Below are 21,400 nucleotides of genomic sequence, written 5' to 3' on the forward strand. Positions count from 1 at the left end.
TCATATGTTTTTATTTGTTTTATCATTCTCTTATTTTAGAAGTTACAGGGGGACACACACACATTTTACCACTTTGGAAGTGTCTCTCGCGCAAACTATTCAGTTTAGAAAAAAAATGATAGAAACCTCAGTATCATTTTTGAAGACCTATCCATAGATACCCCACACGTATGGGTTTGAGGAAAAAAAAATGTTGAGTTGCAGTTCTCTAAGTATGGGGAACCCCCAAAATTTATTGTTTTTTTTTTCTATTTTTGTGTGAAAATCTAAATGCGGTTCACAGAATACATCTACTTACCAAGTTTCAATAGTATAGTTCTTATAGTTTCGGAAAAAAGTGACCGTGACATACGGACGGACAGACAGACAGACATGACGAATCCATAAGGGCTCCGTTTTTTGCCATTTGGCTACGGAACCCTAAAAAAAGGGCGCGCAATGCGCATGGCTAGCAGGCGCCTCTATCGGTCAAATTCGGCAATACAAGCGTCATTCGTTCATTTAATTTTGTTTGACTGGTAATGTTGGCTAAACTTAATCACAAAGTATTTTGCATTTTGAAATGAATATTAAAAATGCAAAATACATCTCGAAAAGTATTTCAAATAAAATACAAAATGTTTTTTACTAAAATACAAAATAGGTATTTTGCATTTTGTATTTGCATTTTAAATAGAACTATTTCAAATAAATCGCATCTCTGAGAAAATGGCGTCGCTGCGCAGTTGCGCCAACGTTGCGTCGAGCAGCAACCTTAGAGTTGACTCGACGCTCTGTAGACGGGAGTGTGGGGTCTCTCTAAAGGGGCTTGTTATGCTTACCACTTCAAACATCTAATAAATACTGACGGAATAGGGTATTTGACTACTAGTCAAATCAGTTTCAATCCGGTATCCATTGCGAGCGGCTGCCGCGCGATGTTCGATAGCTTGCCGCGCGATATGGAGACGGGGCTTAATAATAACTGTTGTCTATGTTTCTCTATTAATCTTCTGGTGCTTTATTTCTTGCATGGTGTAATTTTTTTTATTTTAAATACAGTCAAATACCCAATTATGTATACCCATATCTTAATGAGAATGCACCCCTTTACTTCACGAGAACTTTTACTATGCCGCTTTCCAACTAAGAGAGTAGGTAAACTTATTAACTTTGCCTAAGGCTTACATAACTTTCTTGTTTCTAGATCATTCTAAAAATCCCCTCTGCAGATTTAAGTGGGGTATACTTTCCCTGTGCACTGTGTAGTAATATGATCCTTATAAAGTGTTTGTGGAAAGAAAAATCTGCAAGGAATATCAGGACCAGGACATTAAGTTAAGGGCCAGTTGCACCAACCACATTTGACAGACTGATCAACATCAGCCGGCGCGCCCCGGCGCTTTACTATGAAACTTTCCATACATACAAATTTAGCGAACTCTTTTAACGATACGAACAGTTTGGTGCAACCAACACTAAAACATGTAATTTTGTCCCACAGATAATCCAAGTTCGCAAGCAAGAACTGGAACAGCAGCACAGCCGGAGTGGTCCCGCTAAGACCTCGGAGCGAATCCGGAGCAAGCGGACCTCTCGCATTGGCCCGGTACCCTCTAGCAGTGCTCTAGCCATTATGGATCCACCGGGCTCTGATACTGAAGTCGTCAAGGTACATCATTATTCTAAAGTCAGTAATAACAAAAAAAATATTCAGCTGACCCCTTTCAATACCCAAATTTTCCCCTAAAATAATAAATAAGCGGTTTTGACTTATTAATAATGTTAATTGCTATAACTGTTCCAAATTATAGGTATCTACGTCAAACGGTCTCTGAGAAAAACACATTTATCAGATTTGCAAGACCGGAGTGATCCCATAAGTGTTCCGTGAACAAAGTTTTGTACGGAACACTAAAAACCTTCTTTTATTACTTGTATGGCTCACTATGGCTATGAATATGATGTCATATTTAGATTTTAATACTTTTCAAAAATTATTCGATCAGTAAAGGCCGCGCTGAGTTCTTTTCTACTGTAATCACACATAAACTGAAATAAATGTCATATACTCAGAAAAAGTGACCAAGGCCTTCAGTGCCCCAGGCTGGAATCGAACCAGTGTCCTCTGCTATCGCGGCAGGTGCCTATGGCCCTTGCCTTGCTTGCTTGCTTGTAACGTGGCACTTGCTTGGTGGCCTTGGTCACTTTTTCTGAGTATATGACATTTATTTCAGCTTATCACTACATACAGTATAAAACAAAGTCGCTTCCCGCTGTCTGTCTGTATGTATGCTTAGATCTTTAAAACTACGCAACGGATTTTGATGCAGTTATTTTTAATAGATAGAGTGATTCAAGAGGAAGGTTTATATATAATTTGTTAACCCGTGCGAAGCCGGGCCGGGTCGCTAGTAATTTATATAGTAGTGTTTCTACTTGAAACAAAAATAAATTAAATTATTTTCTGATAATATATAATTTAATTTGTTCGAATACTTCTCTAAGTGTAATCATACATGTTTCTTTAGCACTCTGAAGATAGCGCTGGAGATAGTGAGGATGAAAAAGGTGAAAATGAAGACTCGCCACAGTGGAAACTCCTTGAAACCGTCAAGAGTCAGACTGGACCTAATGGTAATATTATTTTTAAATTTTCATACACATGATTTCCTCAATGATTTAATTTAATCCCTGGCGCCCGTTACTCAAAAGCTTGTAATTTGTAATACAAGTGGAAGTCCCTTTCTAACAAAGCCTGTCAAAAAGTGACATCCGCTTGTATTACAAGTTAAAGCTTTTGAGAAACGGGCCCCTGGGGTCCCGCGGACGTGATATTGCGCCGGCAGAAAAGTTACTTAAATAACTACTAAATTCCACGGACGCATTATCACATACGCGATTTCAATGTAAAGTCGAATTTCGCACTATCCTCGCGGATTCTCGACAGGATCTTAAATTACGTGAGTCTGCGTCACACAAAAGTTTTTTATAAACTTCGACATTTATTCAGCAAATAAGCCTCAACTCCTCAAGGGAACTTTCACACGTCAACATGCAATTTACATTTTTGACGACTGGTGTGGCCTAGTGGGTAGTGACCCTGCCTGTGAAGCCGCGGTCCTGGGTTCGAATCCCGGTAAGGGCATCTATTTGTGTGATGAGCACAGATCTCTCTCTCTCTCTCTCTTTAGCCCTTTTCTACCCTTCGGGTGTAGGCCTCCTTCATTCTTCTCCATTCGTCACGGTTCTGTGCAACCTGGAGCCATCTCATCCCCGCAGCCCTTTTGATGTCGTCTTCCCAACGCATATTGGGTCTACTTGGAGGACGTTCTTCTCCCCATGGTCGCCACTCGAGTATTCTTTTACTCCACGAGTCGGTCTTTCGTGCCATATGACCAGCCCATTCCCACTTCAGACTGGCTACGCGTTTTACAACATCCGTGACCTTGCTCTGCTGTCTCAGCCACTCATTCGTTTTACGGTCTCTCAATGTGATCCGCACCAGTTTTCTCTCTAGCGCCCGCTGGACAACGCTTAGTTTAAGTAATATGCCTTTGGTGAGCACAGATATTTGTTCCTAAGTCTTGAGTGTTTTCTATGTATTTGTATATTATATATATCGTTGTCTGAGTACCCACAACACAAGCCTTCTTAAGCTTACTGTTGGGCTTAGTCAATCTGTGTAAGAGTGTCCTATAATATAATATTTATTTATTTAATTACATACAAGCAAAAAAAAACACATCAACATATACTATGGGGACTATGGTGACTACATGCTTCTAATAAATCACCTTTCAGTGACAACGATTAAGGCCCCTTATATCCACAGGCACACCAATGGCCGAAGCTTTCTGGAAGCTTCCCTCTCGCCGCGCCTACCCGGACTACTACAAAGAAATCAAGAACCCGGTCTCCCTCAACCAGATCAAGAACAAGATCAGGAAAGGGGCCTACGGGACTCTGTCAGAGGTGGCGGGCGATATGAATATCATGTTTGAAAACGCAAAGCAATATAACCAGCCCACGTCTCGGCTGTATAAGGATGCCGCGAAATTACAGAGGTATGTAATTACGTACGGTTTAAATAAAGTCAACAGTCTCCATGTATCTTTCATAGGTGCAATTAAAATAACAGTATGTTACTGAGTTCTCGCACGGAACAGTCAAGAATAAGATCAGGAAAGGGGCCTACGGGACTCTGTCAGAGGTGGCGGGCGATATGAACATCATGTTTGAAAACGCAAAGCAATATAACCAGCCCACGTCTCGGCTGTATAAGGATGCCGCGAAATTACAGAGGTATGTAATTATGTACGGTTTAAATAAAGTCAACAGTCTCCATGTATCTTTCATAGGTGCAATTAAAATAACAGTATGTTACTGAGTTCTCGCACGGAACAGTCAAGAATAAGATCAGGAAAGGGGCCTACGGGACTCTGTCAGAGGTGGCGGGCGATATGAACATCATGTTTGAAAACGCAAAGCAATATAACCAGCCTACGTCTCGGCTGTATAAGGATGCCGCGAAATTACAGAGGTATGTAATTATGTACGGTTTAAATAAAGTCAACAGTCTCCATGTATCTTTCATAGGTGCAATTAAAATAGCAGTATGTTACTGAGTTCTCGCACGGAACAGTCAAGAACAAGATCAGGAAAGGGGCCTACGGGACTCTGTCAGAAGTGGCGGGCGATATGAACATCATGTTTGAAAACGCGAAGCAATATAACCAGCCCACGTCTCGGCTGTATAAGGATGCCGCGAAATTACAGAGGTATGTACCTAATTACTAATTATAAATAAATAAATAAAATAAAATAGCCTTTTATTTCTTGCAAATTTTAACATTGTTTGGTGTTTTAGAATTAGTCTAAAGTTAACTTATAATTTTATAATGTTAGTTCTAAATGTTTTAAATGAATTTTAATATTTGGCAAGAACCCCGTCTTCGCAGGTGAAGGCCTCCTCCAGAGTTTTCCACTCGTCTCTACCTTGAGCTATTTGCATCCAGTTTTGACCAGCGATATTTTTTATTTCGTCTTCCCATCTAGTAACAGGTTTTCCTATACCCCGTTTTCCTAGTGGCCCTTTCCATGAAGTCACATTTTTGGTCCAACGCTGGTCTGGTATTCGTGATACATGTCCCGCCCAATTGCAATTGTCTAATCTGCAATTACTAATTATGTATGCTTTAAATAAAGTCAACAGTCTCCATGTATCTTTCAAATTTAGAATTTAGAAACACGTTTTCGTAGAGCTTCGCTCGTAGCCATCCCAGGGTTTTCCCGCTTTGTAGAGGAAAGCGACTACGAACAGCACTCGCCGAGTGGGTTCCCGGCACTGAATGTGTTAATAAGTCAAAAGGAAATAATAAACTAAATTTTATTAAGTAAACTTCTTTCTATTAGAAAACCTCCGTATAAATCAGCTTCTTAGAAGTTTCCTAACAAAATATTATACTTTTAGCGATGATTGCATGTTGACTGACATATATTTCTTTGTAGGATAATGCAGCAGCGCGTCCAAGAGCTACTGGACATCGTGCAGAGTTCTTCCAGTGACGATGAAAGCTTGTCCTCTGTAAAGAACCAGGCTCAGGTCACCACGCCCAGACCGAGAGGTAATCATCAATATATCAGCCATTCACTGCGAGACTGCCTGCTGATATAGTCCTGGACAGGCCTCATCGAAGTAAACATGATGCAGCCACATGGTTAAATTAGCCAGCTTGCAGCCACTTAGCTTGTTAGCAGCCACTTGCACCATTCCACGACCCCGGGGTTACTCGGTTAAACTTGGAGTTACCATGGTTACCAGTACAATTTGACACTGGGTTAACGGTTTAACCGCTCAACCCTGGTTAAGTGGGTTGGTGGTGGGCCTAATTAGTTTAATTTAACCAGTTGGCTGTGACATGCATACAGCGACCAGTCTTGGGCTGCCTTCATTCAACAGTTCCTAATTATAATGAATAGAGGTGGTTGCCACTCAAGAACTTTTCTGCCCCAGCAGCCATTTTGACCAATGTTCATTTTTGAACAATGAAAAAATAGTTATTTGTACAACAAGAGATCAAAGTTTGATATTTCTTCGAGTGCTTATTTTGAGTCCCGTGCAAGCGAAAGATTCTATAATAGATTCACGAGCGTAGCGAGTGAATCTAATTTAGAATCTTGAGCGTAGTAAGGGACTCAAAAGCGCACGAGATGTAAATAACTTTGATCTCGTGTAGTACACAACATTTTTCACCTCAGCAGTGAGAACATATTAGAGAACCCGAAAAATGTATTCCTTCTTCATCACTTACCTCTATTCACTCATGTTTTCTTAAGATATACCAACAATTAAATTTTCACCTCAGCAGCTCGAACAAGGGTACTTTGCTACTTAAAAACAGTGAGCAAAATCGCATTTTGCTCATTTTGTCTCACTCAGTGAGCAAAATGCGATTTTGCTCACTGTTTTTAAATAGCAAAGTACCCTTGTTCGAGCTGCTGAGGTGAAAAGTTAATTTATCTTCTATTGCAACTGTAATAATGCTTAGATTGCTTGACTACACTGTCCAAAAATTCTGCGGCTATAGTCGCTAGTTGTCACATAATATATTAGTTTCAAGTGTTTCATCGACCCTAAAGCGGGACTTACATTACGAAATTGGCGAAAGTGGCGTGAAATTAATTTCGTGACATTAGTTTTACCTACAGTGTCACGTGTAGTGTAATTTAGTATTTTCGTAATGCATGCACTTATTTCACGAAAGCAAATAAATTTTGTGTCCTGCGCGATTTTTTGGTGAAATTAGTGTAATGCAACTAATTTCGTAGTGTACATGCGACGTGAAAACTTAGTGTCGCGAAAGTGCCTGCGCTGTGCGGACGTGTAGTTTTGATGCTGATGCGGCCATGGTCACTGCGATACTGACGATTTCACGACACTATTTTTTTCACGAAACTACTTTCGCATATATCGAAATTACTTTCGTGAAACTGATTTCAAAATACATGATACATGACACTAATGTCGTTATGTAAATCCCGCTTAAGAGCCAACAGGAGCTGAGATTTAAATATTTTAGGTAAATATACCCGTCTCGCTAACGGAAGCGCCTCCTAAAACTAGTGCGATAAGGACAAGGCGAAAAATCCTGCGTAAAAATCTCAAAAATCGAGGTTTCGTACTCGACTGTTTCCTCCTCCAAAACTTAACCAATCGTAACCAAATTTGGAAATCTAAATGATTATGACATTATCTGTGTCGAACAGTTTTGCTTTTTTGGCTAATTGATATAAGTTTTGAATAGCGCGCCTCTCATTGCGGCATAGTCAATTAGGCCATTTTGGCCATTTTTGAAGGGCTCTAGCGCCTTAAAAAACAAAAATATCAAAAAAAGCAAAACGGTCCGACACAGATATTGACAATATTAATCTGTGTTGAAAAAATCATTGCTCTAGCTTCAAAACCCACGGAGGAAACAGTCGAGTACGTTTGTATGGAGAAATGAGCACTCCTGTTGGCTCTTAACCTCTCAGATCCCAGTGGCTCCAATAGGAGTCTGAATTGTATGGATTTGAGAGGTCCTGGGAAATGAGGGGTTAATGTTCTCTTAACTCCACAGGTCGTCCCCGCGTCAACCCGGCCCCCACCCCCCCCGCGTCCACCCCCACCTACCCCAAATCCAACCTCCCCCTCAAGAAAAAGCTGCATTTCATCGCCAAGCACCTGATCGACTTCACGTGCCCCGACGGAAGGCAGCCGATGCTGCTCTTCATGGAGAAACCGAGCAAGAAACTGTATCCGGAGTATTATAATGTCATCGATCGGCCCATTGATATGATCACCATTGAAGCTAATATTAAGGTACAGTCCATAGACTAGGAATCCTCTAGACGGAGTTTAGAGCAATTATTTCATGAAACCGATGCTGCCAAAAATACGGGGGTGCGGGGGGACGAGGTGAACGAATCTCGTGCTGTGATTGGTCCGTTTAAAGACACGGACCAATCACGGCACAGGATTCTGACACTTTGACTCGAAGATGGAGTCAAACTACCGTATATAGTGGCAGACGGGGTAGCATTACTATGCTCAGTCTAGAGGATGTCTTGTCTGTGGTACAGTCTTAGCAGCCTATAGTATAGAGAAATATAGTAAGACAAGAGTGCTCACTCCATACATCAGTTTTGGTACCAAAAAGATTATTATTTTCAGTGTCGACATCTAGCATCGAGTAACGGAATTATCAGTACTGCTACTTGACAATAGATGTAGCACCGACCGGAAAGTCTTATGTTGTTGAGAATTAGATTTTAGATTTTTTCTCTATATCAGTCGAATATCTTACACGGTAGCGGTACGCTAATAAAATAAATTGTTTATTGTTTAGCTACAAAACGGCGATATCGCACGGGGTCGATTGCCGATTGCCAAGTGTGAGGTTGTCAGGCGCTTTTATATGAACCAGGGATCGGAACCGGTTTTTTGCAGAAACTTCGAATCAACCATATTTTTCGAATTATTTTATACTTGAAATGTAGGACTCAGTTGTGTTTTTAGGTAACGACTTCGTATTATTAGATTGCCCAATTAGAAATGAAATACTTAGCAAAGAACGAAAAAATACCGCTTTCGTTCCCTTAAAAAAAAAAGGTATCCGATCCCTGATATGAACACGCCCCTGAGAGTTTATTCGATATTATTAATAGGCTACATGACTAATTTTCATTTATGGTATCAATCGATCGGATTTGTTTTTAGGATCAAATGTCTTTATGGGACCCATTACATTAAAGTAATACAAAAGTCAGAAATTGTAGTCAAAGGCCGATAGTTGCACTTCACTCGCGAAACGCCCTAAAGAAAACGATAAGGGAACGTGACGTCAAGGTCTCTGGGAGCCCATCTTATAGTATGGACAAAACAAGAACATTGCGTTTTTGTCGGTGAAATATTGCGTTTATGTATATAATTGCCATAGAATATTTTTTTGGATGAAATGTAAGGAATCGAATGGTATCCTTACTTTTAACGTTTTTGGAAGTTAAAAAAAACTTAAATTTTGAAACTTTCAGGTCCTGTATTTTTGTAATTTTTCATTATATTATTTTTAATATCCACATTATTGTGATAAATTGCTCGTTTGCTATCTATTTTACTAGATTTTGTTATAAAATTCAACATATGTGTCATCATCCCTATTATAGCAGGTCATTCACGTAATTTCGGTTGAATATCGCTCCAAAATTTCGGGTCCGGTCCCCGCCGTCCCCGGGAACTTTACGGACGATACTAGGATCGATAACAGGATCTTTAAGTGCTCGCGGGCTTCCTAGGCTTTTAAGGCTCTTTAAATAAATAAATAAATAAAAAGATATTTATTTACCGACACAAAAAAAAAACACAAAAAGCAGTAAAATGGATGAGACTCAGCGAGACCGCTGATTTTCAGTCCCCAACCGGAAAAAAACCTAAAGCTAATTCTTAACTAAGTTCTTAAATCTAACCTATCTAACACATTACATTTACATTTATAGTCAGGCTCACTTTGCCGGCCGAGGACAGCAATGTTGTATGAGGATCCATTACCAGCGCGTCTCACTAAAGCGGCCATATGTCCAACACAAATGTAACATCCCATCCTATCTTTCCCAAATAAATGACTTAATATCTGGGAGACCGAGCTTTGCTCGGAAAACATATAAAAACTCAAAAATGCGCGTTTTCCCAGAGATAATACCTGGCTCTATCGATTTTTCGCCCCCGAAACCCCCATATAGTAAATTTCATCGAAATCGTTAGAGCCGTTTCCGAGATCCCCGAAATATATATATGTATAAATAAATATATAAACAAGAATTGCTCGTTTAAAGGTATTAGATTAGATAGATTAGATGACTTAACATTTCTACAAACAATTTTTCCCCACAGAACGACCGCTACAACAGCATAGAAGAGATGGTGTCCGACTTCCGGCTGATGTTTTCCAACTGCCGGCAGTTCAACGAGGAAGGCTCCATGATATACGACGACGCCAGTCGTTTAGAGCGCGTCATGAATGAGAAACTTAAGGAACTCAACTCCAATTATGAGAAGAAGGCGCCAGTTAATAAAGTGCCTAAGACCCCGAAGTCTAGGCAGTTGTCACCGTTAGAACAAAAATTGAGGACTCTCTATGACGCTATTCGAGACTATAGGATCCCAAAAGGTAATTGTTTGTGTAAAATGTAATATTATAAATTAGAAACTTAAAGAACTTAACTCCAATTATGAAAAGAAGGCGCCTGTTAATAAAGTTCCTAAGACCCCGAAGTCTAGGCAGTTGTCACCGTTAGAACAAAAATTGAGGACTCTATGACGCTATTCGAGACTATAGGATCACAAAAGGTAATTGTTTGTGTAAAATTTAATTTCATAAACTAGAAACTTATTACTTATGAAAAGAAAGGTTCCTAAGACTTCGATGTCAAGACAACTTTCGCCGCTTGAGCAGAAATTAAGAACATTATATGATGCTATTCGAGACTATAGGATTCCTAAAGGTATATAAAACTTACACAAAAAAAGTCTCAGTGTATAGACGATCACAGACTGATATAAAATTATTTTTTTGGTGGTTTGTTGTACCGGAGTACAGAAAAAATCTGAGGATACTTTCCAGCTAATCTTAGCTGGAATGCGTTCTCACCTTTTACTTAAAAAGGTCTAGTCCACTTGTTTTTGTTATTTATTATCGTAATTCTCGTTTAGGAATGCCACTCTTAAAATTAAAATGCTATACAGCCGAATTTTTATTAGATCACAATATAATTTTTTTAGAGCTAATCTTACCTCGTCAGTCTCAAAATCAGTTTCTTATTCAATGCCAGCAACCCGCCAGGCGGGCGCTCAGTCCGTAGTCGCTTTTCGCTACATACGCATTTTCCCATGTTATCGGCTACGCTTATAGCGCGTAGCACGCGCTGGCACTGAATGTGTTAAAAGAGTAGGTAGCGTTCGTAAGCTTTAGGGTGGAATCACATCTGTCAGCATTGAGCCGCATTTTATATATGAGAAATTGCTCGTTAGTATGAAGATGCGTACGCATGCTTTCAGCTTTCCGATGCGTACGCATCTTCATACTAACGAGCGATTTCTCATATATAAAATGCGGCTCGATGCTGACAGATGTGATTTCACCCTTAGGGCTGATTTAGACGGCGCGCGAACTCGCATGCGATTTTAGTTACATTGCGGACTGTTGGTTACGTCCAATTCAACCGACCGATCAAAACGCGCAATGTAATGAAACTCGCATGCGAATTCTCGCACCGTCTAAATGAGCTTTTATTCTGGAATCATTTCCACAGCCAAACGCCAACTCGCCCTGATCTTCATGAAGCTCCCAAGCAAATCCGAATACCCCGACTACTACGAACTCATAAAAAACCCCATAGACATGGAAAAGATCGCCCACAAGCTCAAAAACAACATATACAACTCCGTCAACGAACTGGCTTCGGACTTCATGCTGATGTTGGATAACGCCTGCAAATACAATGAGCCGGACTCGCAGATTTACAAGGATGCGCTGATATTGCAGCGGGTTTGCTTGCAGACCAAGCAGATGCTAAGGTTAGTTGACTTGTAACTAAGTGCCAGTTGCACCATGCGCACTTAACAGACTGATCAACGTCAGCCGGTGCGCCGCGGCGGGATACTATGAAACTTTCTATACAATAAAATTTAGTGAATTCTTTAACGATGACAAACAGTTTGGTGCAACCGACCCTAAATCACAGTATAAGTAATAGTATTATCATACAGAATGGCCACGCACCACCCCGCCCCGACTCGCATTACCTCGCCCCGCGACTATCCCGCGACATGAATCTGACGGACTTCTGGCATGCTCTCAGTAGAGCGACTTACGCACACATACACAATGACGCGTGTACAGACGTGCCGCGCACACATATAAACGCAAATGATTTTTGATGTATGGCGTGTCCGGCTTGTGCCTAAATCAAGGATCTGATGTCCAGAGCACACCAGCTGTGTGTAGACGTGAGCGGGCGCTTAATTAAATATTTATTTCAGGCAACTAGTGGCTCATACATAAATACCTTAAAACTAGCATACATAGTATAAAAATATAACTAAACACTAAAAATCACATGATTGCGATGCATTACGCAGCGCCGCAGTGTCAGGGAGCCGGCCGCGGAACCGCCGAAACTTGACAACCTTCGGGCAAAACTCCTTGGTGAAGGTCGCTAGATGTTCAGTCGGAACGCTCACGCAAACGAATTAAAACTAGCATGAAATGTTTAAGCCGCGCACGCACACGTCACGCAAGCGGTGTGCCGTAACTCATAAAAATCTGTATATCACAACGGACACACAGTCACGCACCCGGTGTGCACAGGCCTTTAACACTGTGAAATCGTTGTTCTTCCGCAGCTTGTTAAATTCCATAGCAATTATAGATTTAAACACGGTAGCTCGCGATTCGTGGCAGTGGTTTGAAATACTATTTTCGCGAATTTTTTAACCCAACAGATATTGTTCTTCTTTTACTTTGGAACATATTGTCGTAAACGTTGCTTGATTACACCTTTTTAACAAGCTTTTATTAAGTCGACCTGTATGTAACTATGTAATGGAATCTAAGGTAACTAATTTAACCATCTTCCAAGGATCGTAGCGTCATGAAAATTGGCAGCTCTGTATGTAGTTCTGATGACAATACAATAATATGGTACTGTCGAACTGATCTGATGATGGAGACAGGAGGTGGCCATAGGAACTCTGTGATGAAACAACGCGCAACCTAATTGTGTTAGGGGTTTTTAGAATTGTCTCGATGAGTATTAGTTGTTTGTCGTAAGAAAAGTACAGTCAGCGATAAAAGCTTGTATGTACCAAAAATAATTTTTTTGCCAATAACTTATTTTACATTTTCAAATAATAGCTGTCATCAGGGGTCGGACAAAAAGTGCGGATGACGTAAAAATGACGTAATCTTGCACACAGGATGATGTTTGAGTTTGTATTTAAACTTCCGTGTGACATGTAGTAACAAAGTAGTATTAATGAAGTAACAAAATAATCGTAAATAAATCCATGGAATTAATGATACAGGTGGTAGGGTGATGTAGTGAATAAAATAAATTTCACGAAACTTGCCACAATATTCGAGTAAAGATGACATTTTAGAGCGTTTTCTTATACATTAGTAAATATAAATTTTAGCTAAATATAATCGTGAAGATACAATAGCTAAACAATAACGAAGTCAATACGTATTTACTCATTTCAAGTGGCGATATCGTTTAATAAAGAGGTTGATAAATGATAAGTGATAATTGTTTATGAAAATCAAAAATACTATTTGAAATCATCCTATAAGTGGTTTGACGTCATCCGCACTTTTTGTCCGACCCCTGGCTGTCATGTATTTTGACAGGGAAGACGATGATGCGCCTCCTGATGTGCCGGCAGCCGTGCAGGAACTGCTCCTGAACCTGTTCACGTCGGTATACAACCATCAGGATGAAGAGGGCAGGTAATATTATGTTCGAACAAATCCTATGGGTTCAAAACCAAATGGCATTTATTTGTGTGATGAGCACGAATATTTGTTTCTGAGTCATGGGTGTTTTCTATGTATTTAAGTATTTGTAAATATTTAATATTATATTAATTGAGTAAGTTGCGTATATCGTTGTCTCCACAACACAAGTCTTAATAAGCTTACTTTGGGGCTTAATCAATCTGTGTAATTACGTCCTACAATATTAATTCTTTAAAGAAAAACTACAAACCGTATCCGAACGGCGATTTAAAGCGACTTGCTATCGACTATTTTCTCATACAATAAAACTTACGTGGGTTTTTCTTTAGCTTCATATTTATTTTTTTGCAGGTGTTACTCAGACAGTATGGCAGAACTCCCGGAACACGATGAAAACAACGGCGTCCGTGTTCGCGGCATCTCCCTCGATCTTGTCAAGCGGCGACTTGACCGAGGCCTATACCGCCGGCTTGACCACTTCCAACAAGACATGTTCGCAGTCTTTGAAAGGTAAAGTCCTTGCACCATCCCACTAACCCGGGCTTAAGCGGTTAAACCGTTAAGTCAGTGTCAAATTGTACTGGTAACCATGGTAACTCCAGGTTTAACCGGTTAGCCCAGGAATGGTGCAAGTGGGCCTAATTGTGTTACAATAAGGTCTAGTTGCGAATCAGCCAGCCTAGCCAACGTGACAATCGCTATCGCTTCGACAAAACGCTTTGTATCTCTTTATCACTTTTCCATATTAGTACGACAGTGACAGTTGTGTTTCGATCGCTAGGGAGCGTAAGCGATTGGCATGTTGGCTACGCGGCCAGGCAATAGATGGTACTATAAAAGCAACCGCCAATCAACCGCAAGCCTCTGATACTCGGGGGAAACAATATCTGTCTTTTACACAATATCAAGATGGATCGGTGGCGTGACCATGACCTCTTAAACCGTTTAAAAATAAGTTTCCTTTAGTGATAATATTGTCTTCGGTTACCGCGATAGTTACTCATGAAATAAAACTAATAAAACGGATTATATCGCGTATATTGAATTTATTCTACATTCCAACGTTTCGAACCCTTTACAGCGTCCGTGGTCAACGGTGAACGTCGGGATGTAGAATAAATTCAATATACGACCTCTTAAACCGTTTAAAAAATAAGTTTCCTTTAGGGATAATATTGTCTTCGGTTACCGCGATAGTTACTCATGAAATAAAACTAATAAAACGGATTATATCGCGTATATTTAATTTATTCTATATTCCAACGTTTCGAACCCTTTACAGCGTCCGTGGTCAACGGTGAACGTCGGGATGTAGAATAAATTCAATATACGCGATATAATCCGTTTTAATAGTTTTATTTTTATTTCCTTTAGGGACTTTGCGTGTTGCAGGGTATGATATCTCAGACAAAATTGGTTTGAATATAGTCAAGTTTTTACCAAGAATAATTATCAGGAGGCACCTCATTTCTTAATATAAAAACATTAATTGTTTCAGAGCTCGCCGCCTATCCCGCACAGACAGCCAAATCTTCGAAGACTCCGTTGAATTGCAAACCTTCTTCATCAACCACCGCGACCAACTCTGCAAGGACACGCTGACGTCACCCGCGCTGTCCTTCACTAAAGACATACTCACCACCAGCGTGGAGTTGCTCAAGCAGTGCAAGATGCTACAGGAGAATGATGAGGAGGATGACACCAGGTATGTGAACACACCTTCACCCACCGCGACCAACTCTGCGAGGACACGCTGACGTCACCCGCGCTGTCCTTCACTAAAGACATACTCACCACCAGCGTGGAGTTGCTCAAGCAGTGCAAGATGCTACAGGAGAATGATGAGGAGGATTACACCAGGTATGTGTTCACACCTTCACCCACCGCGACCAACTCTGCGAGGACACGCTGACGTCACCCGCGCTGTCCTTCACTAAAGACATACTCACCACCAGCGTGGAGTTGCTCAAGCAGTGCAAGATGCTACAGGAGAATGGTGAGGAGGATTACACCAGGTATGTGAACACACCTTCACCCACCGCGACCAACTCTGCAAGGACACGCTGACGTCACCCGCGCTGTCCTTCACTAAAGACATACTCACCACCAGCGTGGAGTTGCTCAAGCAGTGCAAGATGCTACAGGAGAATGATGAGAAGGATGACACCAGGTATGTGAACACACCTTCACCCACCGCGACCAACTCTGCAAGGACACGCTGACGTCACCCGCGCTGTCCTTCACTAAAGACATACTCACCACCAGCGTGGAGTTGCTCAAGCAGTGCAAGATGCTACAGGAGAATGATGAGGAGGATGACACCAGGTATGTGAACACACCTTCACCCACCGCGACCAACTCTGCGAGGACACGCTGACGTCACCCGCGCTGTCCTTCACTAAAGACATACTCACCACCAGCGTGGAGTTGCTCAAGCAGTGCAAGATGCTACAGGAGGATGACACCAGGTATGTGAACACACCTTCACCCACCGCGACCAACTCTGCAAGGACACGCTGACGTCACCCGCGCTGTCCTTCACTAAAGACGTACTCACCACCAGCGTGGAGTTGCTCAAGCAGTGCAAGATGCTACAGGAGAATGATGAGGAGGATGACACCAGGTATGTGAACACACCTTCACCCACCGCGACCAACTCTGCGAGGACACGCTGACGTCACCCGCGCTGTCCTTCACTAAAGACATACTCACCACCAGCGTGGAGTTGCTCAAGCAGTGCAAGATGCTACAGGAGAATGATGAGGAGGATGACACCAGGTATGTGGACACACCTTCACCCACCGCGACCAACTCTGCGAGGACACGCTGTCGTCACCCGCGCTGTCCTTCACTAAAGACATACTCACCTCCAGCGTGGAGTTGCTCAAGCAGTGCAAGATGCTACAGGAGAATGATGAGGAGGATGACACCAGGTATGTGTTCACACCTTCACCCACCGCGACCAACTCTGCAAGGACACGCTGACGTCACCCGCGCTGTCCTTCACTAAAGACATACTCACCACCAGCGTGGAGTTGCTCAAGCAGTGCAAGATGCTACAGGAGAATGATGAGGAGGATGACACCAGGTATGTGTTCACACCTTCACCCACCGCGACCAACTCTTCAAGGACACGCTGACGTCACCCGCGCTGTCCTTCACTAAAGACATACTCACCACCAGCGTGGAGTTGCTCAAGCAGTGCAAGATGCTACAGGAGAATGATGAGGAAGATGACACCAGGTATGTGAACACACCTTCACCCACCGCGACCAACTCAGCAAGGACACGCTGACGTCACCCGCGCTGTCCTTCACTAAAGACATACTCACCACCAGCGTGGAGTTGCTCAAGCAGTGCAAGATGCTACAGGAGAATGATGAGGAGGATGACACCAGGTATGTGGACACACCTTCACCCACCGCGACCAACTCTGCAAGGACACGCTGACGTCACCCGCGCTGTCCTTCACTAAAGACATACTCACCACCAGCGTGGAGTTGCTCAAGCAGTGCAAGATGCTACAGGAGAATGATGAGGAGGATGACACCAGGTATGTGAACACACCTTCACCCACCGCGACCAACTCTGCAAGGACACGCTGACGTCACCCGCGCTGTCCTTCACTAAAGACATACTCACCACCAGCGTGGAGTTGCTCAAGCACTGCAAGATGATACAGGAGAATGATGAGGAGGATTACACCAGGTATGTACACCTTCACCCACCGCGACCAACTCTGCGAGGACACGCTGACGTCACCCGCGCTGTCCTTCACTAAAGACATACTCACCACCAGCGTGGAGTTGCTCAAGCAGTGCAAGATGTATGTGAATAAACCGCGACCAACCACAGAGACCACCTAGCGACATCTGGCCATCAGAACCATGAAATATTTCGATGGGGAATCTCTCCCTTATGGCCATCTACCCTGGAATTACCCTAGTTGTTTGTATAAAAATCTAAGTTCCGCAGAAACGACGGGCCTATTGGGTTGATCGTTAATGTCTTTTGTTAAATACATTGAGTAAGTTGCGTAGTAAGTATTAGAGTAGTCTAAATCGTTGTATAGTTAATGTTTTCAGTTCAGTAAGAAATGTCATAAGCACTGACTTAATATAAAAGAAATAGACACACAAAACAGAACAAAAACGTCAACAAATGTGGAGCAGAATGACATTTCGCACCATTTGCATTGATGATAAAAACGCTTACGTAAATTTTGAGTCAAGATAAATGTTTCGTACAGAAAAGAGCTTAATGTAGTAAGCATTAAGTGTCAAATTTGCAAACATAAGTACCAACACTGTTAAAAAATTTAGTCCGATGGCACTAAACGTAACGTGTTTACGTCAAACAAGTCAAACGAGAATAATGAACGAATGGAGTCACTTTGGTACACTTTAATAGGTATTACTTACAGAAAAACCAATTGAAGTAATAAATAAAACAAATTTAATTTAATCGGGAGCTCAAATAAAATTAATTCGTGGTTCAAATTCAAACAAATTTAATTTTTAATAAGTAAGTATACGTCTTTAAATACTAATTTCCTTGAAATAAATTCAACGTTATAATAATATAACTGTGTATATTTAATTTAATCGGGAGCTCAAATAAAATTAATTCGTGGTTCAAATTCAAACAAATTTAATTTTTAATAAGTAAGTATACGTCTTTAAATACTAATTTCCTTGAAATAAATTCAACGTTATAATAATATAACTGTGTATTTTAGATCTACATTTACCCATCGCACGGGTGCACGGGGACATTTAGGTACTGATTGTTTTTTTTTTATAAAGTCCATACTTTATAAAATCCTGTGGTTGTCACTGTGTTCAGACAGGTTTAGCATTCACAGTTAGTCGATATAAGCCCTTATTGGTGGATATGTCGGAAACAGGGAAATGGGCCGAACACACAAGTGCCGTTTTGCCTTGTTTAAAACTGCATCACCCCTATCTCTTGCTATAATTAAATAGCAGTCCACTTTGCACGTCGCATAGGTTTTCTTGGAAATCTTGAATATAAACATAATATTATTCCTTACGAATTCCACATAAAAATATAAAAAAATATTGACCTCACATCGACTCATTAGATTTTTGTTCCTTGACATCCCTTCTTTGGTACTAACAAATTAATTTATTCAAAACCATAAAATTACCACCAGATTACATAAATTATGTAATGCTATCCAAAGAACTAACCGAAAGAAATACATTCCATCCTTTTTCCTTGTTTTATCATTGTTATTTTTACATATTTTAACGGCACATTTCGTAATTGTTGACAACTTCACATTTGAGCGTTTCAAACAAGACTAAACGAAAAAGTAACGCGTGATCTGTTTTCACGTTACTTTTGTGGGGCCATTTTTTGCGGCTGATTGGGTATCCAGTTCTTTATTCTATATCAATGGTCATAAGAGTATCCAACATTAAAAAGTACTGCCTAGTAGTTTAACTGTTAGTACTAGTTATTTTTTGGTTGAAAGACAACTTTTAGGGTATACATACGAGGTCCCATTGTTACCCATAAAATTTAAGTCATAATATATCGTTTGTCATATTATCATTAGTCATAAAACTGAAACCGTTAACATTTCAGGATTTTCGTTAGGTTATCCTATAGATAGGTTAGGTTTGTTTTATGGCAATCCTGAAATGGCCTTGAAGTCTATTACAGACTATTGAAACAGTGTCAGGTAGGGCGACAACGTTTTTCGTGGCTATGTAAGCCAATACGGGAGCAAACACGACCACAGGCCTGGCAGGTGTAATTTACCCGTGGCGAACAAGTGTCGGGCTGATGACGCTTAGCTCGCTTACTTGCGAGTGTCTTAAACCAAGCGTCGTCGTGAATTTTCGTCACATATTGTAATCAAAGCTAAAAAATTACTATTATAAGCAGCCACATTATACCACCTAAACTCGCCGTCATTAGAACTTGCGAACTATGTAAACAAACCGCCATATTGAAATTGTCTCTGAATGATGAATTTACTAGTGATGGGCAAGACTCTTACTTACTACTTTACTAATGTCAAACCATATCGAGTAATAAAATACCAAAATTAAAAAACAAGTAGTTACTTATTTTTCATTTGTTTAATCACAATCAGAAGACAAATTGGTACTGAAGAATGATGTATTGATGTATTTTACAACCGCGGCGGTAGGTACAGAGCGTGAGTTGGGTAGTGTGTAACGGGTTTATATCACAAACTTTAGTCACAACACTACCCATCATAGACAATTGTAAAATTTAAAAGAAACAAAAACGTCATTCCATCAGGTCCTAATAACCTAACTTATGAAACCATTTTAAACTTTTAATTAAATATCCAAGATACAGTTATATATTTATGTATTTTACGGAACGGACCGTTTCAATAGTGTATATGTGTATAGTTTGAATTGTGTTTGATGGGGTAGTGTGAAAATTCAAGGAGAAACAGTCACAAAACAAAGTTACATTGTTTGTTTACATAGTTCGCAAGTTCCAATGACGGCAACTTTATACATTCGCAGGTCAAGCACGGACGAAACAATGCCAGCGGGCGCCCCGCAGCCCCAGACCAAGTACGACAAGGGCGACTTCCTGTACGTGCAGCCGGACAAGACCAACAAGGAGCCCGCCGTCGTGCAGGCCGTGCGGGTCTGGACCAACGGCGACGGAGTGCCCATGATGTACGCCAACGTTTACTTCCGGTGAGTGACATTTTTAGGGTTCCGTAGCCAAATGGCAAAAAACGGAACCCTTATAGATTCGTCATGTCTGTCTGTCTGTCCGTCTGTCCGTCCGTATGTCACAGCCACTTTTCTCCGAAACTATAAGAACTATACTGTTGAAACTTGGTAAGTAGATGTATTCTGTGAACCGCATTAAGATTTTCACACAAAAATAGAAAAAAAACAATAAATTTTTGGGGTTCCCCTTACTTCGAACTGAAACTCAAACATTTTTTTTTCATCAAACCCATACGTGTGGGGTATCTATGGATAGGTCTTCAAAAATGATATTGAGGTTTCTAATATCATTTTTTTCTAAACTGAATAGTTTGCGCGAGAGACACTTCCAAAGTGGTAAAATGTGTGTCCCCCCCCCCCCTGTAACTTCTAAAATAAGAGAATGATAAAACTAAAAAAAATATATGATGTACATTACCATGTAAACTTCCACCGAAAATTGGTTTGAACGAGATCTAGTAAGTAGTTTTTTTTTATACGTCATAAATCGCCTAAATACGGAACCCTTCATGGGCGAGTCCGACTCGCACTTGGCCGCTTTTTATATCATTATATTTGGGCCTGACAACCTTGGAGCAGCGAAGGCAACGCGGCAACTTGATAGAAACGTATAAAATACTCACAGGGGTTATGCGATATTTTTACTCGCAACATAACTGACAGACCGAGAGGACACTCTTTGAAACTGACACGGACGCAGAGTAGTAGCAACCCCAGACGACACTTCCTATCTAACCGCGTTGTGAAAGTGTGGAACAGTTTACCCGAGTCAGTGATCAGTGCACCCTCGATAAACTCTTTTAAAACCGACCGACTCTTTTGACGACCGGTCTGGCCTAGTGGGTAGTGACCCTGCCTGCTAAGCCGATGGTCCTCGGTTCGAATCCCGGTAAGGGCATTTATTCGTGTGATGAACACTAATATTTGTTCCGGAGTCATGGATGTTTTCTATGTATATAAGTATTTATTTATCTATATAAGTATGTATATCGTCGCCTAGTACCCATAGTACAAGCTTTGCTTAGTTTGGGGCTAGGTTGATCTGTGTAAGATGTACCCCATTTTTTTTTTTTTTTTTTTTTTTTTTTTTTTAAACAAACTGGATAAACA

The 21,400-nt window shown here is 41.0% G+C and overlaps 1 protein-coding gene across 1 annotated transcript in view; it reads left to right on the forward strand.

The window, feature by feature from the left end:
* Nucleotides 1-21,400, forward strand: part of LOC134657529 (protein polybromo-1) — a 54,400-nt gene that overhangs the window by 5,063 nt on the left and 27,937 nt on the right. The window contains exons 6-16 of the mRNA XM_063513104.1: nt 1,484-1,651; nt 2,511-2,616; nt 3,815-4,046; nt 5,491-5,606; nt 7,602-7,843; nt 9,911-10,187; nt 11,329-11,593; nt 13,428-13,526; nt 13,887-14,045; nt 15,034-15,240; nt 20,072-20,251. Coding sequence (XP_063369174.1) covers nt 1,484-1,651; nt 2,511-2,616; nt 3,815-4,046; nt 5,491-5,606; nt 7,602-7,843; nt 9,911-10,187; nt 11,329-11,593; nt 13,428-13,526; nt 13,887-14,045; nt 15,034-15,240; nt 20,072-20,251 — 2,051 coding nt within the window. The remainder of the gene's footprint in view (nt 1-1,483; nt 1,652-2,510; nt 2,617-3,814; nt 4,047-5,490; nt 5,607-7,601; nt 7,844-9,910; nt 10,188-11,328; nt 11,594-13,427; nt 13,527-13,886; nt 14,046-15,033; nt 15,241-20,071; nt 20,252-21,400) is intronic.

The sequence above is a fragment of the Cydia amplana genome, chromosome 20 (genome assembly GCF_948474715.1).
Source record: "Cydia amplana chromosome 20, ilCydAmpl1.1, whole genome shotgun sequence".
In the NCBI taxonomy this organism is placed as follows: Eukaryota; Metazoa; Arthropoda; class Insecta; order Lepidoptera; family Tortricidae; genus Cydia; species Cydia amplana.